At 34.1% G+C, this 24,642-nt stretch overlaps 5 protein-coding genes and 1 pseudogene across 6 annotated transcripts; 4 read left to right on the top strand and 2 right to left on the bottom strand.

The window, feature by feature from the left end:
• Positions 1-69: 69 nt before the first annotated feature.
• LOC105789392 (26S proteasome non-ATPase regulatory subunit 13 homolog A) lies at positions 70-4,378 on the top strand. Its single transcript, XM_012616774.2, has 6 exons — positions 70-316; positions 1,225-1,671; positions 2,208-2,288; positions 3,284-3,480; positions 3,563-3,662; positions 3,814-4,378. The coding sequence occupies exons 1-6, from the start codon at positions 167-169 to the stop codon at positions 3,997-3,999; spliced, it is 1,161 nt and encodes a 386-aa protein (XP_012472228.1). The 5' UTR covers positions 70-166; the 3' UTR covers positions 4,000-4,378.
• Positions 4,379-5,875: 1,497 nt separating this feature from the next.
• On the bottom strand, positions 5,876-8,434 carry LOC105789391 (uncharacterized). Of its 2 annotated transcripts, none has more exons than XM_012616769.2 (7): positions 8,317-8,434; positions 7,803-7,986; positions 7,277-7,359; positions 7,037-7,123; positions 6,733-6,881; positions 6,487-6,618; positions 5,876-6,288 (listed from the first exon to the last, which is right to left on the bottom strand). In XM_012616769.2, exons 2-7 carry the CDS (start codon positions 7,981-7,983, stop codon positions 6,099-6,101), a joined length of 822 nt encoding a protein of 273 aa, XP_012472223.1. In that variant the 5' UTR covers positions 7,984-7,986; positions 8,317-8,434; the 3' UTR covers positions 5,876-6,098. The 2 variants fall into 2 exon arrangements, with proteins under 2 accessions (XP_012472223.1, XP_012472225.1); XM_012616771.2 differs by having other exon boundaries at positions 6,733-6,878.
• A 1,247-nt stretch (positions 8,435-9,681) lies between these two features.
• LOC105789389 (vacuolar protein sorting-associated protein 25) lies at positions 9,682-12,508 on the top strand. Its single transcript, XM_012616767.2, has 7 exons — positions 9,682-9,795; positions 10,355-10,444; positions 11,102-11,241; positions 11,358-11,411; positions 11,510-11,598; positions 11,701-11,776; positions 12,086-12,508. Exons 2-7 carry the CDS (start codon positions 10,386-10,388, stop codon positions 12,205-12,207), a joined length of 540 nt encoding a protein of 179 aa, XP_012472221.1. The 5' UTR covers positions 9,682-9,795; positions 10,355-10,385; the 3' UTR covers positions 12,208-12,508.
• Positions 12,509-13,209: 701 nt separating this feature from the next.
• Positions 13,210-15,421, top strand: LOC105789390 (uncharacterized; annotated as a pseudogene).
• A 93-nt stretch (positions 15,422-15,514) lies between these two features.
• Positions 15,515-16,294, top strand: LOC128031946 (uncharacterized). Its single transcript, XM_052623268.1, has one exon. The coding sequence runs from the start codon at positions 15,515-15,517 to the stop codon at positions 16,292-16,294; it is 780 nt and encodes a 259-aa protein (XP_052479228.1).
• Positions 16,295-16,745: 451 nt separating this feature from the next.
• LOC105789388 (protein IWS1 homolog 1) lies at positions 16,746-20,789 on the bottom strand. The gene is made up of 11 exons (XM_012616766.2): positions 20,622-20,789; positions 20,079-20,499; positions 19,141-19,260; positions 18,729-18,949; positions 18,514-18,643; positions 18,355-18,417; positions 18,209-18,286; positions 17,765-17,856; positions 17,611-17,673; positions 17,342-17,528; positions 16,746-17,055 (listed from the first exon to the last, which is right to left on the bottom strand). The coding sequence occupies exons 1-11, from the start codon at positions 20,627-20,629 to the stop codon at positions 16,957-16,959; spliced, it is 1,482 nt and encodes a 493-aa protein (XP_012472220.1). The 5' UTR covers positions 20,630-20,789; the 3' UTR covers positions 16,746-16,956.
• Between the last annotated feature and the right edge of the window lie 3,853 nt (positions 20,790-24,642).

Below are 24,642 nucleotides of genomic sequence, written 5' to 3'. Positions count from 1 at the left end.
TTCTCGGGTTCCGTTATTCTTTTCTTTGGGCACAAGACACACAAAACATCATTTTTTTCAGAGTTCAATAAATAATAGAAAAAACCAAAATTGAAAAAAGAAATTGAAAAAAAAAACCCTCTTTACGCTTCAGCTTCTCTTCGACTGTGTAGTGGAATCGGGATCCATGGCGGCCTTGCAGTACCTGGAATCTCTTCGAAATGAGCATCCAGAGCTAGCCGACTGGTATAGTTCTCTAGCAGATCTGTATCAGAAGAAGCTTTGGCATCAGCTCACTCTCAAGCTTGAACAGTTCGTTGCTCTCACCGTCTTTCAGGTTTCTCTCTCTTTTTTTTGGTTTAGGGTTTTGTAGATCTCTTCTATATTAAAGTTTTTGAATGGAGTTGTTTTTTTCCCTAATTGAGTTTGAGGAATTAGGATTTTGGTTTAGAACTGGGGTTCCATTTGGATAATTTTCTTTTCTTTTTAGTTTTAAATTGAAGAGAAATTATAAAAATGCTTATCACTTTGATTTTCGATAACTCAAAGATGATTCGAGAAAGTAGTTTCAGTTGAATTTTCCCTTCTACCTGTTTATTGTAATTTTTTTTTAAATAGAAGATGCCAAAGCATGGAAATTGTTGTTGACTTGTAAAATTTTTTAGAGGAAATATTCTGTTCTGCGTGAGCTGCAATGCAGGAAGTTAGCTAAATATTAGTTTCTAAGGCTTTATATGTTTGCTTTTAGAAAAAAAATGTTTACTTAATTGCAGAATGGAGAGTTTAAGGAGCAAGACTATGTTATATCTTTGTCAAATCATATGATATATGAAACATTAGCTTCTAAAGCTTTGACATCTTATTTTAGGATTCTTGATTGTAGACAGGAAAATTTTGGGAGGCAAGCTTATGTTACATTCTCTCATCCCTCTTGTTTTTTCGTGTTACATGTTGAATTTTATCATGATTTCCTATTGGTTACATTCTCTCATCCCTCTTGTTTTTTCGTGTTACATGTTGAATTTTATCATGATTTCCTATTGGGTCATTTAGTACGTCTTATTTGGATAATTAATCTGGAGTGTGGTTCAGTTAATGGTTTTCATTATTGAAGAAAAGGCTTTGTGTTTATATACGTTCATGCATGGATAAATAAGTGTGGTAGCAAAGAACCAAGTGTACCCGACGAGCTAGATGTTGGCTAGAAGATTATACTTCCTATAACTTGTTTCTCTTAATTTTCAGGCTGGAGATGCACTGATACAGTTGTATCATAATTTTATCACTGACTTTGAGACCAAGATTAATCTTCTCAAGCTTGCACATTTTGCTGTTATAGTTTCTCGGCAGTATTCTGACAAAGAAGCTTCTACTAGTTATCTTGAAGGTGTGATCGAAAAGCTTCAGGCTACTAAAGAGCAGCGCATAGAAGAGCCAATTATTTATATTAAGATGCAAATTGCCAAATTTAAGCTTGAGCAGGGTGACCGAAAGGAGTGCAAGAAACTTCTTGATGATGGAAAGAGTACTCTTGACAGTATGACTGACATAGATCCTTCTGTATATGCTAGCTATTATTGGGTTTCATCTCAATACCATAAATTTCGCCAAGAATTTGCTGATTTCTACAGAAGTGCTCTCCTTTATCTTGCATACACATCTGTGGCATCCCTGTCAGAATCCTTTAAGCTGGTACGTTTTTATGGGTTTATGTGTTCTCTGGCAGGGAAATTGTACTTTCTTGTGATACTACTAGAGCTCGTCAGTTTTACTTATTAATCAAGATTTGATGTTACAAACTCCTTGTTCCTCAGAGTCCCTGTAAGAAATTATTGTTTTATCAACCAACTCATGCCCAGCAGTGCCTTGGAAGTCTAAATTTTTGTATTACTAGTTTCATCCTTTTCTTTCATGCCACGTCCCTTTCAATATCTAAATTTTATAATAACAAAGATAACTCAAGTTTCCAGGTATGTAATCGACAATAAATCCTCCATAAAAATGACATACCTCTGTATGGAATTAATGCTGATTGTGGTATAGCTGATGTGCTTAAGTAGTCAGCCTTCCAGCTGGAAGGCTGAGGTGGTGCTTATCCTTACACTCCTGTCATTAAAATAGATGGATAAATAAATAAACTAAAGAAAGTTTAATGCTTTTATTTGGCCAGTAGATATTTTTATCCTTTGACTTCATTTCATTTTATTTTTATCCTTTAAATTATGTAGGATTTGGCATTTGATCTGTCCCTTTCTGCTCTTCTGGGTGATGACATATACAACTTTGGAGAACTGCTTGCACATCCCATTGTAAGAAGACCAACTTTCTAATTTCACCATAGATTGTAGCTGAATATTCTTTTTTAATATTTTTACAGACAGAATTGTTTCATGTCATGATGGTTGTTTGTTCCTCTATTTAATCGAAATGTTATTCATCCTTGTTTGCCATTAACAAGTTAAGCACGTATTAGTTAACCTTTAATGGTTGATAATGCTATTTGTCTGATAGTATGGTTCATTGAGGCATATTGCTATTTTCATTTAAAATCTGATTTTAGTTTTAACCTGGTTTAGGCTGTTAATCAAGCTTTGGTTAAATAAAGAATGTCAATAACTTTGGAAGCAGTAGAAGACCCATTTAAAATGTTGTGATGTAGTGGTTGATTGTCCATTGTAGGAACACAAGGAATATAGATGCATAACAATGAGAATCGATTAGCTTCGTAGATTTACTTGTAGGCATGGTTCAACCTGAAAGTTGGAACTTTTTCCAAGGGAATGAAACATTTCAATGCCTAGAATGAAAGTAAATTTACTTGTGCTACAAACAAAATGCTTGCTCATATGGAATCATGCTGTCTAGTAGTAGACAATTTGGTATGAATGAACATCTTTGGTTTGATGTTGATTCAAATGTTAAAATGTGTAAACAAACAGATAAGAAATACTATTTTTTGTGTAATTACGTACAGTTGATAGTTCATAGTATGGACTTTAATAATTGCACTAAAGTAAGGCTGATAAGACCAGTCTGAGATGTTGAGGTTAGATATATGTGGAGGTGCAAGGGAGCCTAAGTAGTGATTGGAAAGTGCCATATGATTATAGGTTCTTTTCATTTTTGTATTTTCTTTTATGCTATTGCAGTTGCATGCTTATTTGTCTTTCGGGGGGATGATGTGAAAGGCCACTCTTGTGTTATAGGTTTTTTTCTTTCTGATTATCATTGCTTTATTCTATGTACATACATATATACACTTCTGTTATGTTTGAGATGATGACATCCTTCGCATCTTTTACAGATAACAAGTCTTCTTGGGACTAGGGTTGAGTGGCTTTACCATATCCTCCAGGCCTTCAACTCAGGTGATCTAGCTCGCTATCAAGAATTGTGTCATGTGCACAATGCTGCATTGAGGGCACAACCAGCCTTGGTTGAGAATGAGAAGAAGCTGTCCGAAAAAATCAATATTCTATGCTTAATGGAGATTATCTTCAGGTGTGTGTTTGCAGTGTCCTCTGTATGTTGCTGATATCTGTATGTATAGTTAAAAGCTAAACTACAATGTGTTTTCATGCAGCCGCCCATCCGAAGACCGAACCATACCTTTAAAAGTTATTGCTGAGCGAACAAAACTGTCCATTGAGGATGTTGAGCATCTTCTTATGAAGAGCTTGTCTGTAAGTTGCATCTTTGTACAAGTCCAGTCTCTCCATTTCCTTCTCATATGAGCTTTTGCATCACTGCATGCTTTTGATTGCACTTATGTCTACAACCACTAGCTATCGCATGGATTACTTGTATAACCTTTCATTTGAATCACAATTGCAGGTTCATCTGATTGAGGGCACAATTGATCAAGTTGAGGGTACAGTTCATGTCTCCTGGGTGCAGCCGAGAGTTCTGGGAATTCCACAGATCAAATCCTTACGTGACAGGTTGGATAATTGGGTAGGCAAAGTACAAACCGCTTGGTTATCAATCGAAGCTGAAACACCTGATCTTGTTGCAGCATGAATTTTTTCTCCCCTCAAGTTCCTTTCTGCCCATTGTAACAATTTCGTTATTGGAAAAAAAAAAAAAGAGAAGTTAATGGTGAGCAATGAGGATAGAGACAAGTGTAAGTGATGTGGGGATATTAGTTGATAGTTGATCCTGGAATTATTCTATTCTTGTGGAAGGAGTGTCCCCTCCTTTGTATTTTCTTTTTCACGTTTGGTCATTTGTTGGATATTTACAGTGGCATATATGCCTAAGGATACTTGTTAAACTTGAGAGTAGCTAGCTTCCTTCTCTTTTTTAACTTTGTATTGGGAGTTCTAATTTACAATCAATCAGATATATGATCCACTTTTATGTGGATCATATGATATGAAAGTGCATTTTCATTTTAGAATGTTCTTTTTTATCTGCCATAGATCATGTTGTTTAGTCAATATTGCAAGATATGGTGGGCCTTGAAAACTCGAAAATGAAACTTAAAACTCAAACTCCATTCTCAGTTCAGTTTTGTTCTAATTTCAGTCCAACTTCAAGCTTTGTTTCTCAAGTTGAGATCAATCAAATTCTATAACATGTCATAAAAAAATCACTTTTTTCTTATACCCCATATCTTAATTTTATCATTAATATTGTTTTCTTATTTTTTTGTAACTCTTCCACATGGAAATTTGATTGTTGTTGAAATAAGAATATTGTGGTTTTCATGTACTGCTAAGCAGTATGGCTGGAGCTTCAGTCCTTGAGCCAAGAAGGTTCTTTTCACCACCATCAGATTCATGGGCATGCATTTGAGCTTGGCTCTGAATGCAAAACAGCTTCATCAATACGTATGGCACGGCAAATGTGGTGACATTAAAGGATTACAAAAGTCGAGCAGTGGAAAGTAAAAAATATATATTAGAGCGAAAGGAAGCAACTCATATCAGAGCCAGGTTTCAATCCTGGGACCTGTGGGTTACGCTGTGCCAACTGTTATTGTTCTGACTAGTTATATTATATAAATTGTGATACACTGAGAAGTTTTATCATATAAATTATAGATTGTGATATCTGATTGTTGATATCGCACTGAAAACTTATATAAATTATAGATTGTGATATATTACTGTTATGCAGTGTTAAGAAGTTACTGAACATCCAAATGCATTTGCCCTTACAGAAATACATCTCAACGCTCTCCATGGAGAACTTTGAACTAAGAGTCAGATTATATTTTACCCCATTTATTCAAATAATGAGCAAATTAATACTTACGTTAGATTAAAAAACAAATTGACATAGTTAAAGAGCAAATTTGCTCTTTGCTCAAAAAACAGATTGACATGGTTAAAGGGCAAATTTGCTCTTTGATCAAAAAACAAATTTTTATTGTTAAAAGTCTCGTATATTTCTATTGTTGCAACTAACGTGGTTCACAAAATATCAGTAAAAATGGATAAATATTTTAACAGAATGACCAATTTGCTCTTTAATCTAATGTACAAAGATTAATTTTCCCATTTTTTAAGTAAACAGGGTAAAATACAATCCAATTCCTCATACAAGAACCTCCATATGCAATGACAATCATATCATATAACAAACAAAACTAATATCCATCACCTATGAATATCGGATTACCATAAGAGATCGTAATTACTTCCACAAATACAGGAAAAGATGGAGGAAACTGCATTAGCTACATAGCTTTAACCTTTCAACAGTCTGCCAATCTAATGAATGGAACCAAGAACAGTGCATGGTGATGGTGTTGTAGCCTGTGTTATTGGATTTAGGCTAAAGATCAAGGCAGAGTTTTGACAAATGTGTGTGTGAAGTGTTTGTTCAACATGTTCTTAAAATCTAGAGAGCATGGAAATTAATTCATGAAGGAGATTCTCCTGAGCTTAGATACAGTTAAAGATATTGGCAGTTGATAAAATAATTTAACACAAAGTATGATAATCATTTTCCTAATCACTCTCATCACAACACTTGTGCAAATCAGTTTTCTCTTACTAATTCACCAGTTTTCCTAGACTCATTTTCCTAAACTCGATCAATGTTCGAGATGAAATTATCAAACCAGCTTTTTAAACAGGTTTACAATAAAAAAGAAAGAAAAATGATTTAGCCTAGGGCTTTACACATTCCCAGATAAACTGTTCTACTTGACCAACCTCACCGGTTAAACCAGAAGATTCCGCAACCGTAACTTTGTTTCTACACTGAGAGAATGTAAATGGTTCTTCAGGTACCCCCAGAGTGAAGTCATTCGAAATATCAGCTGCTGATATTGCACTTCTTGATGCCCGCAGTTTATCACTACAAAATGGTAAAAGTAGATAAATTTAAGTACAAATTAGGAAGAATGAATGGAATAGATACACGTGTTTATGTAAGTAGGACCTGGTAAGTTTCTATCTATTGAAAGAAATAGTACGTTATCTAATTAGGGATATTGCAAAAGAAAATGCTTAAGCAAAATAGAAACATGTAGGACAAATGTACTCGGGGTCATACATTTCCTTTTCCATTTGCTTTCTGATGAACTCCTTGGTATGAGCCGTCACTTTATCGTTTTTGTTACAGCAGATGAGAACTGGAATTTTCTTCTTGACCACACTGGCCTTAGTCAGAATATCATACAGATACCTGCGAGCAACATTGCATCCAATTCCTTTTCGGTAATCAGGAATGGGGTGGGGGAAAACGGAGAAAGAAGAGACTTGCAGGTGAAGTGTGTGCATCCTTATATCTTATTCTTACTCTGAAGCTAAATGGCAGTTCGGCAAGAACTCCAAAGAATCAACAACAAACACAATGCCAGCTGCTCGAGGTAAGAACTCATCCAGTTTGGGACGCAGTCGAGAATGCCCGGGTACATCAACAATATGGACAGGCTTGCTTTTACGCTTCTTTCAAGAATAGATAAAAAAGGAATGGTTAGAGTCGGTTCAATTTAAGAGAATGACCCAAACGTAAAATTGGCTACAAGAGAATGAAGTAAGATAGATAGTACGAAAACCGAGAAAGTATAACTAGTTCAGAAACCTGGATTAAGGTCAACTACCTTATTACTATCAGAATTTAGCACGATAGTGCTCTCATTTGGCTCCATAGATGTAATGGTACCCTGATGCACAGAACCATCACGAAGCTGACATGCAAAAGATTTCAAGAAAGTTATGACAACATTACATCACTATGCCTTCTAACAAAATGCACACTTATGTAGCATATCATATAACAAGATAATTTAGCTTAAATTGGAAAAAACATGCACCATGAACCAAGTAATGGCACTTCATACCTGATAGAAAAGAACAGTTTTACCACTTCCACTAAGGCCAGTGAGTATAACGGTATTAGATTTTGCGCGTTTGAACAAGCGAACTGCAAGACAAAGAATGCGCAAAACGTAAGCACATATAACTCAAAGTTTACACTCCAATAAGCAACCAAATATATCCAGAATACTGCCCCAAAACACAATACTTAATAGAATGCGAAATCATATAAAGATATTGCCCTTGGCACCATTGCAATCTAATAGGATTCTACAATATTCAATCTAAATGATCATGATTTAAGCAACTAACTAAATCAAACAATCATTCTTTTAACATCAGAAAAACAATACAATTTCACTGCATACATCATAAAAAACATATTCTTGATAAAAATGTTATAATTACAACTTATTTTGTGGTTAAAAGAATAATATTTCAAATTCTAAAATGCATACAAACCAAGATTTTAAGGGAAAAAATCTAAAAACTAATGAAAAACTACAAACTAATTCTTCAATAAATAATACTAACAACATTTATACTTACTGGACAAAAGCAAGAGGGTAGAAATGAGCAAGACAGCAATAGCAGCATATAACTGAACAGGGGGTATTTGATTCAAATACTCAATGACTTCATGCAAACATTTCTCCAACTGATTCTTCCATGGCTCCAATTGACTCTTCAACTGCTCTAATTGATCTTTCCACTGTTCCAACCCTTCCATAGCCTGAATTTCAAGTTCTATGAGATATAAAAGCTTAGAAATCTAAACCCAGATTCAAAATCAGTTCCCTTTTGAACAAGTGTCGTTTTCTCTTGTAACTAGAAAATCGAAAAGAAAATGAAAGACATAGAAACTTTTTAGTCAAAACTTTTGATTCAGTAAGAAAATAAAGCCAAATCATGATTTCGAAACATTTTTAAAGAGTTCAGAAACAAAACCCAAATCTCAAATGGAGCAAATTTTCGTTTAAGATTAGAGAAAAATCCCAACTTTAACTATAAACCCACAAATTTAAGCTAATGGTTTCATATATCAGAGTTGTAATTTGCGTACCTTTAACGTATATCTCTTCTACAGAGAAAAGAGAAATGCTTTTTTTTTTTTTTGTTCTTTTTCTCTAGAAGAGCCTGAAGAGTGATGGAAGAAGCAAGAAGATACTGTTCGAGGCAAAATTAAAATTAAAAGGAGGGGTATTGTTATGGTTTAATTCAGAAGAGATCCTCAAATTATAGTCATATTCTAAATTGGTTTCTAAACTTCAATATGTTCTAATTGAGTCCTTAATGTATTGGTGTTATATAAAATAAGATTAAATCACTATTTGGAACATAAACTTGGCAACAACTCTAAACAGAGGCCTGAACTTTTGTTTGGTCCAAGTTAGTCCCTAAATTTGATAATTGCTCCCATATTAGAGCTTGAACTAAGTATCCTCAAATTGAGGTTTGAACTAAGTATCCTCAAATTGAGGTTTGAACCCTTTTTTTTGTCTAAATTAGTTTCTAAACTTGACAATCATTCTCATATTAAGCGTGAATTTTAGAGTTTTCAAGGAAATTTCATGACTAACTTAAAAAAAATTAAGCCCCAATGTATAAATGATTGCCAGTTCAGACCTCTAACCCTATCAAATGTCAATAAATTCTTTTGCCAACTTAACTATTAACTTGTAAGTTAAATCATCACACAAATATCATGTAAAGCATATTTAAAATACGTTAATCAAATTATAAACATGTGTTAACATATTTGTATAGATAGTTTAGATACATAGCCTTATAAATTTATTGATATTTGAGACTATATATTTCTAATACATTATATCTAAATTATCTATTCGATAAATACATACATATTTATAATTAGATTTATATATTTTAAATATGTTTTACATTAAATTTAAACTAATTTATAAAACTCAAAACCAACATCCAATCAGTTGTAACTACGATGGTTCGACCACTTTGAAAAAATTAAAATATTCATAAAAATATATTAAAACTATTAAAAATTAGAAGAAGAAAAAGTTTAAAAGTAAAGAAAATTAACAAAAACAAAATTGAAATATTCAAATTATTTTAAAAGATAAATTTAAAAATTTCCTTTGATATTTCTAAACTTTAATTTTTTATTCTTAGATTTTATCAATTTAAAAGGATTATGTCTATTTCAATTATATATCACATATTAAATTAATTAGACTATTAATTTTTAATTAAAACAATTTATCCGATTTAATTCTGATAATCATGGTGCGAAGTAACACTCAACACTTTTAGGATGAGGAAATTGTAGATTGATACAGTACAGATTTTTAAGGATTCAATTAGAATATTTTAAAATTTAGAGACTAATTTAGAATATAAAAAATAGATTGGGTATGTTTGATGAAATTAACCAATTTTGTTAAGTCGCAGAGCTAAGAAGAACGAAGAACATAAAGAAAAGGACATTCCCAAAAAAATTAAAAAAAAAAATCAAAAGAGTCCGAAATTTGGAATTGAAAGCTGAAAACATTTTCTCTCCGATCAGGTATAATTTCTCCCTTTTACTCTTTTCAATATCCAATTTTTGAGAACCCCATACTGTTAGAAACTTCAAATTTGTGAATTTATTTGAATCCAAAAAGTAAATCAAGTTGCTTTTTTGAATCCTCTATAAGCTGCATCTTTTTGTTATTATTATTAGTAGTAGCAGTTTATTCCATTCTTAGGTAACTAATAAGCATTTAATTATTAGTATATTAGTGGGTATTTGCCCATGGTTTTGCAGTTTTTATAAGATGAGATTCTTTCAAGGTGATGTGATTGTTCTAAGGAAACTCCATGTTATGTTATCAAATATCTTACTTCTTAATCGCCCTTTCATAATTTTGCTGCTAATCTTCAATTTATCTAGTGGATTTCACTATTGGTCTTCTCTATTTTTCTTGTTTCTTTTATCTTTGTTTGTTGATTTTACCTCTGTCTTCTTAGTTATGGATTTGTTGATAACCTTTGTGTTGTTATGACTTGTTTTGTTAATGTAATTCAGCTAAATTTTCACCTCATTCCTTTTCCTTTCAATTACTGATATGTTTTCTTTTACGCAGCATCGTCTACCGAGAAGGAACCCCGATAGAGATGCAGAAATTGGGTGATTTTAAGCTTCCCCACTTTTTCAATTACCCTCCATACTTCACGTATTCTCCTCGCTTCTTCATTTCAGTGTCATTCTAGCAGAACATTCAATGACTTATTGTTCCTTTTAGTCGCTCATTTTAAGAAACGAAGAAGATTGATCTTCACCTCTGAAGTATGCTTGATAATTTAGTTCGAATATATGGGCTTCTGTCTCCATATAATATATATAGTATTTGAGGTTACTAGAGATTGAACCTTGGTAGCTGGAATTAATAGTGAGCACTCTAACAAATCAGATGAATGTTGATGTTTCAATATATATAATATTTCTTCGGTTGACAACATCTACTTCAATCTTCTCTATGAAACATCATGGAAAATATTGTTCCTTACCTGTGAAGATAAGTTGGATACTTGCTTATAACAAATTGCATCTTTACATGCTAGGCTCCTTTGTTTCATGCTTTTGCTATTTGATTTTTTTCATTAAGAAATTATCTAAATGCAATGGATAAATAATAATAAAAAAACACAAAAAGTATATTCCGGACGGAGCCTTAATATTTCTTACTCTTTAATGCGTACCAGAACATGATATGAAAGTGGAGCTGAAAAGTTGTCTCTAGAAAAGTTTCACCATTGTCACCATCTTTATCGTTTTATTTCACCTGAATTGTTAACGAGCTTTTCAAGGATTGGGATTGATTTATATGCAGTTTGCAGCCAGTGAGGGAGACTCGCGAGAAGCAAATACAACTTTGGAAGGAACTGATTCTGGATTACTGCAGAACTCAGAAGATATTCATAGTTAGGCTTGAGGAAGAATTTCCTCTGTTCTCAAATTCTGTGATAGAACGTAAGAACCGTTTCTCTTAAGTTCTGGTTAAGCCATCTAATTAGAGTTCTCAAACTGTATGGTGCATTTGTTTGTGGTCATGTACATATGAAGATAACTTTTTTGCTCTTTTGCAGGCACGCTCAGTCACGAAGCTAGGGAAGCATTCCTCTCAGCGTTGGTTGCAGAAGGTCTTTACTGGTTCTGCTGGTTAACTAGTACAAGTGTATATACTTCAGCATCCTTAATTCATTGGAAGCTCTGATTTTTTTTGTCTGTGATGCAACAGGGCGTGCAGAATGGTTGGATAAAGGACGTAGGAATTGCCTTATCCTTTGGCACCGAATTCAAGAATGGGCTGACATTATTGTGAATTTTGTGAGTTAATCTTGGTTCTTCAGCTAGTTGGTCATAAATTCTTAGTTTTACATGGTTTCTTCTAAACATTAATTTCTGATACATATTTGTGTATGTTATAAGGTGAAAGATAACGGCTTCGAGGACAGTGTTATGACAGTTGAGGAAATACGATCGGGGATTGAATCTCGAGGGACAGGTAAATATACATATCTTTACATGGCTTCTGGATTTTCCTGGTGTATCTATATACTGCATATTCCCCAAAAATCAAGCTTCCATGGATGGTGCCTTAACTTCTTGCAAGCATTCATTTTGAAAGAATCTATGTCATTCAAATTCAGCAAAGCCTTTTTTTATTTTTTATGGTTTGCAAACTCCATCTGGAAAAGGTAATAAGAGCATGTATCATAATCCATATGCATCCATTAACACATTTCATGACCCAAAACTCTTGTAAATGTTACAAGCTTCTGGTTGCAATTTCACTCTCTGGTTTTTCCCACAGAGCTTCACGGAATAGACCGGACGATTCTAATGCGAGCTTTGAAATTACTAGAACAGAAGGGAAAGCTTGCAATTTTTAAGGGAACTTCAACTGATGATGAAGGTGTAAAATTCTCTGTATAATTATTTATCGAATTGGCTTTCAGAGGCAAGGCAACATTTTGCCTATTGATCATCAGAACTTTAATCACCAGCAGCCTGTCGGTAACCTGATATGTGTTGAAAAACCAAACCTGATGGAATTTTTACTCAACTTTTCCCTGGTACTAGACTGGAGCCATCAATGTCATTTTTGTTTTCCTCTTTCTGAATATGTACAATAAGAACCGACAAGTTTTTCGGGGCATTTGATTTGAACTAAATACACACTCTTCTTTTATTGTAAGAATCAATTAATAGCAGAAACAGATCTCTTTTTTTCTCATTTTGCTCTCCCGAGGCTTGGCCTATTTTTGCTCCACTGCTCTCTAAATGTGTGTTTTTTGGCTGGGTGTGGCCTGCTCCTTCCTTCCAGTGGTGTCTGTGACGATTATTGGTGATGATGGCCTACTGGTGCCTTCCCCCACAGTTGGGGATGTGGTCGGTCCTGTGGAGTTCTTCCCTTGGTGGTGGACTTCGTTTTGCCAGGCTTCTCCGTGATCCTTTGCCTGGGCCTTTAGGTCTTGTTTTGTTTTCGGGTTTCTCCCAATTTGTTTGTTTCTTGATCGTTTGTGCTTAATGTTATCTTCCTTGCTTGTGCTGACTAATTAGTGGAATTGAGGGGTCCATGGGGTAGGCGGGATTATCCGCATTTATACGGCTTTATTGTATAAATGGCTGAATCCTCGTATCATGATGATCCTCCCCTCAATTCCATTAGTAGAAGGATTAGTCTAGCCTTGGTAGGGTTGCCTTGTGTTTTTCGCCCAGTTTGTTCTGGTTTGTGTTCTGGTCCCATTTGTGGACTTCGTAGTCAAATGACCCTCTTCGTGACAAAAAGAAAATTAATAGCAGAAAATAAAAGGGTGATTCCTTGCAATTAGTCTTTCTTTAATGCCTAAAATAATAAAATTTCACTAAAAAAAACTTGGTAAATCTAAATGATCCAAATGAAAATGAAAACATATATAGGTAGCTATAGCTATAGCAATTGCAAATGAAAATGGAACATGAGATTGTAATTGCAATACACCAAAAACAGGCCCCAACGGCCTCCTTCATAGTACTGTACCAATACCCTGTATTTCCTTTCTTTCTCTCACAATTTGCCAAAAAAAACCTTCATCCTTCCCTCTAAAAGCTCTCTTTTTATTTATATTCACTCATTCCTCTATATACTCTACTTCCTTGCCATTTCCATTTTTGCAAGCTTAAAATAGGACTTGATCCTGAAAGGACTAAAACCCAGTTTTTGCTAGCCTGCCTTTGCTCCAAAGGTATTATCTTTCTACTCTTAACAATTGATGAGCAAAAAAGAATTTTAGTTGAAGTAAAATATCATTGTGAAACTTGCTTATGACCTTTTTGTCCTTTTGCTTTCGTATTTTGATATATCTGCATCCCTGTACTCCGGAAAAAAAAAATCAAAACTTTGCTTTTGATTTGATGTGAAAGTTAGATATGATTTTGGTTCATTATCATTAGTCTAACATTGAATGTTTTAAGACCATTTGAAGAAGTACACATTTTTTGGGGCTTTAAGACCATTTTGCAGGTATACTGATGAGCAAAAGTCTATGGAGATAGTCAAATCGATACTCGATATACCAGTACAAGATCCTCAAGCGGAGTTCTCTTCTGCTGATCTGACTTGGAAAAAGTTCGGCACAGTTGAGCACCAAGATGATGTAGCACTCATTCCTTACACTCGAGTCAATGATTTTATAATCGGAGAATGCTGCAATGTGGAATGCCCGAAGCGGTTCCATATAGAAAGGGGACGTAAACGATCAAAGGGCAGTGTGAAGGAGTACAAAAATGATGACTATTTGGAATATAAATTGTAAGTTTTTGAACCATGCTTAACAATGTTTACCATTTTGCGCTCTTTTAGTTCCATAAGATTTCTCACATTTTCTATTGTATATATGAAGATATTGGTGTTCCTTTGGTCCTGAAAACTATGGGGAAGGTGGTGGTATTTTACCTAGTAGAAAATATCGTCTAAACACCCGATTCAAGCACCCGATTCGAGCTGCTAGACCTCAATCCATGCGAGGATGCACATGCCATTTTGTTGTCAAACGTCTTTACACTCGACCGTCACTTGTGCTTATTATTTACAACGTGAAATGTCACATAAACAAATCCGGTTTCGTTTGCCATGGCCCTCTTGACAAAGATACCATTGGCCCCGTTGCAAAAAAAAATTCCATATATTTTCAATGAGATTCAACAGCAAACAATGTCTATGATCTATCAGGGTATTCCTAAAGAAAACGTGCTTGGGAAAAACATTGAATGCATTCAACAATACTGTGGTTCCGATGCAACATTCGATACACTTGCTTCCGAATATGTCCGCAAACTTGGGATGATCATTAAAAGATCCACACACGAGTTAGATCGAGATGATCAAGCTAGCATTCGGATGTGGGTTGAACGCAATAAGAAATCTATATTCTTCTATCAGGATACTTCCAAGATGGATCCTTTCATTCTCGGGATCCAAACAGAATGGCAGTTGCAACAGATGGCTCGTTTTGGCCGTCACAATCTAGTTGCAGCTGATTCAACTTTCGGTATTAAAAAACTCAAGGTAATAACTCTATCAATTTATGTCTGTTCAGTGTTCAGAAAGCTATTCCATCTGGAACTTGCATGATAATGTTCTGAATGCAGTACCCTCTATGCACCCTTCTTGTCTTTGATTCAAGACACCATGCATTACCTGTTGCATGGATCATTACGCCCAGTGTCGTGAAGTCAGATATGTCTAAATGGAAAAAAGCCTTGTTTGGTCGAGCTCAGAGCATAGAACGCGGATGGAAGATCAACGGTTGTGATTGACAATGCAGCCATGGAAATAGATCCCATAAGGCAAGAGATTTTGCTTTGAGATTTTGTCTGAACTGAGTAGATCTCTTACTCCTGTTTTGTCTGATTGATCAGGAACACATTTTGTCCTATCCTGTTCTCTCTTTGGCGTCTTCGTAGTTCTTGGTTGAGGAATGTTGTTAAGAAATGTTCCAATATCGAAGTTCAACGGGAAATCTTTAAGCGCCTAGGCAAAATAGTTTACGGCACTTGGAGCAGCGTAAATACTTCCGTTGCATTGGAAGAATGCATTCAGGATTTTGTTGATCAAACTGCCTTCGTAGATTATTTCAGATCCTCTTGGATGGCTAAGATTGGTTAATTCTCTCTCACTGTAGCTCAATGCACAAATAAGAAAATGCCACTCAAGGTTTCATGTCTAGTACTGATGTTGTCTATTTCTGCTTGACCAGAAATGTGGCTTTTAACATTGAAAAGTTTTCCACTTGCAAGCCAGGCGGCATCTGGTGCCATAGAAGCTTACCATGTGAAGCTGAAAACAAAATTGTTTGATGATTCACACCTCGGTGCACTTCTAAGAGTTGACTGGTTAGTGCACAAGCTGACAACAGAGTTGTATTCAACATATTGGCTCAATCGTTATGCGGATGAAAGTAATTCCTTCCAGAATGTTAAGGAAGAATACATTGCATCTACGTCTTGGCACCGAGCACTGCAAATTCCTGATTCTGCTGTTACCTTGGATGATAAGTATAACCTATTTGCAAAGGTAGCAAGTCTGAAAGGCAGCAGCATTACACACATAGTATGGAATCCTGGATCAGACTTTGCTTTCTGTGACTCTGCATGGTCAATGCAAGGCAATTTTTGCAAGCATGTCATTAAGGTCAATATGATGTGTGACAATGATAAAGCCTGCGAACCTTCCATGTCATCTCGATCGTTCGGAGAGATACCGATGGATCTTTGGAAGAAACCAATGGATGATTCGATCTTATTAGATGAGTCGGTTGCCTGGAGCCACCAGATGCTTGATCAAATCAAACAACTTGTTGAACTGAACAGCTCAAATGATATTGGCATTGTGGTTAACAATATGCCATTGAAATGGATTTCTAAGAAGGGCAGGAAATTTGTTGGTATACCAGCATCTTTTCCAGCTCTTCCATCTACTTCCAAGAGCAATCTGCAGAAGAAGAATAGAAAATGGAAAAGATTATCAAGATTAAGATGATCATCAAAATTGTTTCTATGAGCCAGCATTTGCTGTGGGACCTCTATTTGAAAACATTGTCCAATAATAGCTTCAATCTCATTGCTTGAACCATTTGAGAAGCAACATAGCAACCTGCAAGGAGGGATTTTACTGAACAATAATTTTCAACTTGCTACACTTGCAAATAAATTTGTTCCAGAGGAGAATTCCCATATACGTCAACATTAATTTCAGGATAAATTTGAAAGACCAACATCTAGAAAAGTGAAGCCAAGCCATTGATTGTCTCGCAACTCAACTCAATGATATAATGAAATACATACATATATATATGTTGAAATACATGCATATATATATACATATGAAGCTAGAAGCCGATGTTACCAAGATACCAGTCAAGTTGTATAAGGAGGTGTGGCGAACAAAAAAACAAAGAAATCAAATCAATTACCATATTAAGGCAAGCATGCACTTGAAACATTATACCATATTTATTTGAACTGCAGTGAACGTATTTTCCCAAGACAGAATTAATGAAACATCATGATAGTCCCACCGTTAATCCCTTCTCAATGATTGGAATCAATTGGATAAGTAAAACAGAAACATTTGCTTCAAAGGAGGTTTCTTCTGCGAAATAGAGAGCTTATAGTTTGGGTATGTGGACTGTGGATTATCATTTACAGGTACTTAAGCATACCACGACCCTCAACACTAAGTTTAGACGCCTGCAGCTGCTTCTTTTTCGGGGCTTTCAACTGCTGCAACTTCTTATTCATCTGGCACGATACAAGTTTAAATTTGATCAGAAGATGTAGAGAAAAAAGAATAAAGGGCGTCAGGATTTAGGAATGCTTGTTGCAGCTCATTCGTTTTATACTACAATGAAACTTTTGGTTTAACATTCAATTTAAGATGAACAATTTAATAGGGTATCACCATATTAGTGGTTCTGACTGCTAAAGGAACAATTTATGATAAATATCCCCTTCAGTTTTGCTAACCAGGAACCTTCTCCAAATAATAAAACCAACTTAATTTAATACTAAAGAGAGAAGCTGAAACCTTTAAACGACGCTGATCTTGTACAACTTGTTTTGCTCGAGCTCTAATTTCATCTGGATCAATCTTAGATTGCGGACGCACAACAAAATCCATTGGTGTTGCATCTGGCCTTGAAGCATGTAGCCTTGAAGAAGATTCAGACCTGGAAGCATTTTGACCTGACGATGATCTACCAGACTTGTGGTCCCTGTAATTTTATGGTCAACAATAGTCAATAGCACAGATCATCAGAACAATGATGTTAAACCAAATGTTAGGTTACATCTTACCGAGAAATATCCAAATCAAAATCACCATCTCTAGATTCCATTGATGCAGCTCTATTTGTGGGCCTACAAAAGAATTTTAGAAAAATTAATAAGAAACCACATTATAAAAACCCATCCGAGGCCATATTTTGCATAAAACTGACTAAAAGGGTACCTTTTCACAGATGGCCTTCGCAAGGGAACTCTATCATCCTCAACATTTCTCATGTCTTCAAACCTAGTGCTCTTATTAAAGATTGGTCTACTCTGCATTATGTTCAAAATTATTAATAAGAAGAGACTTAATACAGCTGGACAGAAAATAATTCCATTGATATCCATAAAAGAAGCCATTTAAGACATCCTGAGAAATGTAAAGTTAACATACAAAATATATATATTAAAATAAGCCTATGTTTTTCACTGAAATCACAATTCCCAAGCACTAAAAAATCACCAATCAAATCCATACTCCTAAGTCAACATACTAATGCATAAAAAGGATAAAACGTAAAGGCCACAAAGCATGACAGTTTGCGGATATAGATCCAAAGACGATAAGAAGGATGTAGGTAAATCTTTAGAATATAAAGAACAGGTGCTTAAACCAGAAGATTACCCATTTATCAACCAATTCCTTAGCAAGTTTCCTGTTGGATGTCGTTTCCTCATCAGATTTTGATAAGAACATAATGACCTGCCCATAAAATTTGGGAGTGAAGAGAATCAAAACCCAAACATGCTTTGAAATACAAAGTTCCTTACCTTTCCAAGACCACTTTTCTTTAGCTGCTCCCTTCTATCATGCTGCTCTAAATCAATTGGAAACTGCATGGATAACAACATTTCAGTTTTCATGCAACAGAATAACAGGGCGGTGATAATTATTACACAAGCAGAAATAGAAATAATGCCAGTTTATACATCAGTTAAAATCTGCAAAACAGCTGCACGGATATTTATATTTGGTAAGCTTCCATCAGGAAGGGGTTCAAGCCAATTTTTCAACAAGGTTAAAACCCCATGATCTAAGAATTCTGGTTGAAGTTGCTTCCTGCACAAAGAGTAATTAAAAAGAATGAGAAGGATCATTTCTGGATAAATACAATCAAAGCATATCAACGTGACAAGCAGCTTACTTTGACAGAACCTCAGTAAGAAGTGGTAACTTCTTGAGTTTATTAATTGCTGGCTTCCCTTGTCTATTAAGCTCTGCATCTTCTTCAGCAGTTACCTCAAGCTCCGCCATTACACTCTCAACTAGCAATGCAATTTCTGCTGGACTTTTCTCATTCTTCTTCCTTTTTTTACCCATCTTAAATAACTCCTTAATCTCTGGATCCTCATCATCTTCCTCTGCCTAAAAGATCATAGAAGTGAACCAAAAACCTATTTAAAAACCCTTCATAACACATTTTAAGCAACCAATGAATTTGGATTTGAATTTCGAAGTACATAAACCTACAAATATCATAGCAAACTCAGTTTCCTAGAACTCTTTATCAACACGAAGACAAACATACAAGAAAGTCATACACAAAGATTGACAACCTGTGGGGCAGCACCAGGTGACCTTGCTTCATTGTCACTCCCATATCTATCTTCCGGGTTGACACCACTGTCATCTATGAAATCATCATCATCCATAGTCCTAGTACCTTCTTGATCATTCTATTCCAGTTCAGAGACAGATAATCAAAGAAAAATCTTGGTTAGCCTTTGACCTTATATCATTAAATCTTAAAGAAGAAAAGTGATCACATCAACAAGCTTATCTTAGTAGGCCACTTCATACATAATCAAATAGAAGCATAGAGAAGAGAAACAGAACCATCAATTAGTTATGCAGATCACATAAAGAATAAAATTGTTTTGTAATTTGTTCAAAAAATGAAATGATGAGACCTGAAGCCAATATTTCAAAAAAGATACTTAAACTCGTGAACATATTATGGTTGAAATGCGAAACTATAATGTCCTTTAATCTATGAACTGAAAGGTTAAATTTAAAAACTGTTTTAGCATGCTCACAAAAAGTTTTGTTTTCCAACACTAATAAAGAGAAGGCTCAATTCTCCATTAAAATTAATCAAATAACACAACTTAATCTTGGGGTATTTACAAAGAGACTACATATCACAAAATTCTCCTCTAATAAAATAAAGTTAAAAAGAAAGAAAAGTAGCAACCGAACTCGTTGTTTTTCTCCTTTTTTGCTGTACTTTATAACCAAATTTTGAGCTTAAAATCAGTACAAACCAATAAATATTTCACTGATTCCAAATTTCAGCACACAATTTAGGAATTTAACTTCAATGAGTAAACAACTACAATGTAGTTTATCTCTTTTTATGCAACAGAACCTATTGTAAATCCAAAAAATGAAAACCCAGATTTCCAAAACCACAAATTCAATCAAACATCAATCAATAGTTCAATAACCCAAAAGAGAGAGAGAGAGAGAGAGAGAGAGAGAGAGAGAGAAATACCTCAGGATTAACCCATTCCCACATCTCATTTACTTCCTCAGACTTCCCCAACTTTTTAACAGTTCCTTTCTCAGTACCACCACCATAATGTTTCTCCTTGAGCTTCTTCTCCTTTTTCTTCCTCTTCTTCGCATCTGAATCCGATCCTCCCCTCCAAAAATTGCCCTCTTCACCTTCATCTAACAACTCGGGAGCATCCATACTCTCTTTTCCCGTAGATCCTCCTTTCTTGACCAGCCTTTTCCTCGGCTTCCCAACCTTATCGGTATCATAAGCCGGCGTCTGCGATCGCTCTCGTTGGCCCCAATTTTCCACGTCATCCTCAAAGTCATCGAGAAGATCTTGCCGCGGCTCCGGTGAACCAGGATCCGATTGAATGTCGTCGTAATCCACAATCGGCTCTCCTTCCTCGTCACGATAACTAAAAAAACAAAATAATCACCATGTACAAACCCTAAGTATTTTTTATATAAAACGTTCAATAAAAAAAAAGTTAAGGCCTTAATTGAACATATAAATAAAAATGAAAAAAGAAAAGCTTACGAATCCATGACGATGGCGATCAATCACAACCTAAAAATTGAATTTATATAATTTTATGGGATTTTTTTCCCAATATTTTCTGTTTAGGATATGAATGGAGCAACAGGGAAGAAGAAGTAATCTAGCTAAGCGGGGGGATGAACTAAATTTTCATTAGTATTTCTTTTTTCACCCGCCAAGTCGGTCCACTCGTAGATCCGGCCCAAATGGAACGGACTCGTTTCAATTTTGGTATAATCCGTTCGGACTTTCGGATCCAACGTTTGGTTTACCTCTTATTGCTTGTCACTTTGTAAGCGTATCCAACGACGGAGTCGGTGGTTTTTTTTATTATTTTATAAATCTCAAAATAATACATCAATTTTAATTTAATGTGTAATTATATACATAAATTTGAAGTAATTATACACTTTAAATTCTAATTATGGTTCAAATTAGACCTGTCCATGGGCCGGGCGACCCGGCCCGGCCCGGCCCGATGGCCTGCCCGAAATATGGGAGGGTTCGGGTAAAAATATAGGCCCGAAATATGGGCTTGGGCAAAAAAATGGGCCGGGCCTCGGCACCACTTTTTTGGCCCGGACCTGGCCCGGCCCAGCCTGAATATAATAAATATTTATTTTTATTTTTATTTTTATTTTTTAATTTTAAAATACTTTTAAAATGATTTTTTTTTATTTTTTTATTTTTAAAATAATTTTTTAATGTTTATTAAAAAATGGGCCGGGCCAGGCTCGGGCTTATGATATTTTCTCGGGCCGGGCCTGGGTAAAATTTCAAGCCCATGTTTCGGGCCGGGCCCGGGCCTAGGAGGTGGGCCGAAAAATTTTTTCGGGACCGGCCCGTCCCGGCCCATGGACAGGTCTAGTTCAAATATATACTTAAAATTTTAATTTTATTTTAATCATACACATTTAAAATAATAAGTACATTAATTTATTTTTATATTAAATAAATAAAATTATTTATTATTGCAATATGTAAACATAAAATGTTGTTATGTCAATAATTGTGTTAATAATTTACAAAATTTGATCAAATCAAAATTTTATGTATAAAATTACACAAAACTAGAGTATATGTATACAATTGCTCATTAAACTATAGTTCATGTATTGTTTTGGATTTATCCCTATTTTTATAGGTAAATTACATCAGTAGTCTAATCAAGAAGATAATTTTTCTTCTTTAATTATGAAAAGTTAGAAAATAATAATTTGATTATATCGACAACTTTTAAAATTAGTATAATAGGAAGTTTATTACTCAACATTTATATATGGTATCAATTTAGTCTTGATTTTAAAAATTTAATCCTCAACATTTAAACATCATATAATTTGGTTTTTTTTTGTGATCCTTTCACATGAAAAGCTAAAAAACAAATTTATCATGTCAATTTGATCGAAAATAAAAAAATGTAAATACACAAAATCCTATATAACAATTTTCATATTTTCTTATTCTTTTAAAATTAAACCCCATTATCACAAAGAAAAGCAAAACTATAAAAAAAAAAGACCAAATTACACAATGTAAATGTTGAGAGCTATTTTTTTATAATCAAGGTTAAATTGACACGGTGTATGAATATTAAGAGTTAAAGTTGCTATTATGCTAATTTTATGAGCTACCAAGTTATCTTCCCATTAGTAATTTAACAACTAGTGACCAAAAAGAAAAAGTTGAATACTTGGGTGACTATTAGTGCAGTTTACCATTTTTTATTAATTTATAATATTTTATAAAATTAAGATATTGTAATTAAAATATACTAATACGGTTCACTCCCACACGTATTTGAAGGTTAAAGATATGTTCTAAATCTCTATACACTTTGTGTATAGGAATTTAATCTCTACTTTTATTTCAGAATTTAGTTTCACTATTTTTTAAATTAAAATTCACTATTCTATTAAATGGTGCGACTTTTAGAAATTAAAAACAAATGATATATTCACTTTGCAGTCATGTAACATTAAAATAATATTGAAATACTCAATTAGAATTTTTCTTAAAACACTTTTCAAACTCATCATGATAAAATGATTTTTTGTTGTCGCGTTCTTAAGAAAAATGACTTTAACATTTTGATTAAAATAATTAACAATATTAACTAATTACATTATAAAAGTGGAGGAACCAAATTATATATAAAAATTAAAGTATATATTAAATCTCAAGTCTCGGCATAGTATAGGGTTCAAATCAAATTTGATCATCCTCTTTTAATGTTTAGAAAAACACCGAATAAATAAAAACTACGTGTTAGTTTCTAAGACTCTTAAGGTATTTAAATCATATATAACCACGTAATATTAAACTATTTAATAACATTATAAAAACATGGTAATGAAATTATATTAGAATTTAAAGTCTAAAGATCAAAATTGAAATTTAACATTTTTATAATGAGAAAGAAAGAGCGCATACCCACCTATCTGCATTTAATTAATTAAATTGTAATATACTTTATTTTACACTTCATTTTATCTAATTTTATGCATGACAATTTTTCATGTTTGGGACAATAAAGTGAGAAATGTAATTTTTATTAATTTAAATGTTTTAATTTAATGAAAACCATGGTTACTTAGAAAAGTTAGAACACACATCATGTACTTGGTGTTGAGAATTTTCATGCAAGAGGGAAATTGTAACATTTTATCTCATTTGAAAAAAACAGACGTATTTTTGCATGAAACTGTCCCTAAAGATAGTAGCAAAGTTCGTAAAAAACAAGTACTTGAAATTTTTTACTTAATATATCTTCCGATGTTTGAGTGCTAGGCCATTGCCGCAAATAGAGACGTTACGCTTGGACCAAATTAATTTGGATTGGTTGGGGATTCCATTAACAAACATATAAGATACAGAAAACCAAAGGTGGTGTTCCCAATTTATACAGAATTGACTGGGAGACAACTGGGCCAATGATTTACACTTGAGGAGCTTCTCTTTAACGGCCGACGTTAATGACAGGTATGTGTGGAAACATAGTTTTTGGAACGAGTTCTTAGTCAAAGCTGCCTACAACATGTTAATCGAGGAACGTAACCCAGAACTCACTCACAACTAGTTTAACATAAAATGGGAGGCACTATAGCGTATTAATATTCCGCACAAGATATAATATTCCTCTGGAAACTTTGCCGCAATCTACAACCAACCCGTGATGAACTATTAAAATGACGGATTCCGATTCACCTTTATTGTGTTATTTGTTCAGAGCAAAATGAATCAATTCCGACTATGCCCCTAATCAGACCGATTTGATTCAGTATTTCATGGTCGGTCCACGTCGATGTCTTACAAATCTCAGATATTCGAGAATGGATTGCTTCTTGGAAACATCAAAATGCGATTTGCTTCACCTAAGCACAACGAAACCCTATAAAAGTAATCAACCATGCCATAAATAATCACAACGACTACAACGGAGCCTTCCAAACAAAAGGTGCTAAAAAACTCTTCCGACAATAGAAACAACGATTGACACAACAAATATTTGGACTCCCAACATAATACTTCAGGGAAGGATTACTACAGCATACCACCTAACCTTCTTTTTCAAAGAAATTAGTAACAAATTAAAAAAAATCAATCAAGACCTTTTAAAAATTTAAAATTATTAGAAAAATCATAAACATTATAAATAAAATTATTAAAAATAACAATACCAACCTATTAAAATTGATTTTTTAAAAGAAACTGGAATTAGATTTAAAAATCTTCTAACCATTAGAAAAAAAAAGCATTAAAAACAAAGGATCAATAAAAAACGAATGGTTATAAGAAAAAAAAAAACTAGATACTTAAATCAAACAAAGGATATATTTTGAGGGCTTATCATTGAATTAAGCCATAAAAAAATAAATTGGAGGACAAAATAGAGAATTCCCGATGTCATGAAAATAGAAAGGGAAATCCCAGTAATAATCCACTACCGTACGACGTGTAACATCATCAATCGCATGATCTTTTACAATTTTCCCATCTGGAAAAGGAAAAAGGAATGGAC

This window comes from Gossypium raimondii, chromosome 2 (assembly GCF_025698545.1).
Source record: "Gossypium raimondii isolate GPD5lz chromosome 2, ASM2569854v1, whole genome shotgun sequence".
Taxonomy (NCBI): domain Eukaryota; kingdom Viridiplantae; phylum Streptophyta; class Magnoliopsida; order Malvales; family Malvaceae; genus Gossypium; species Gossypium raimondii.
The sequence above is the reverse complement of the archived record's forward strand: the minus strand, read 5'-3'. Positions and strand labels throughout refer to the sequence as shown.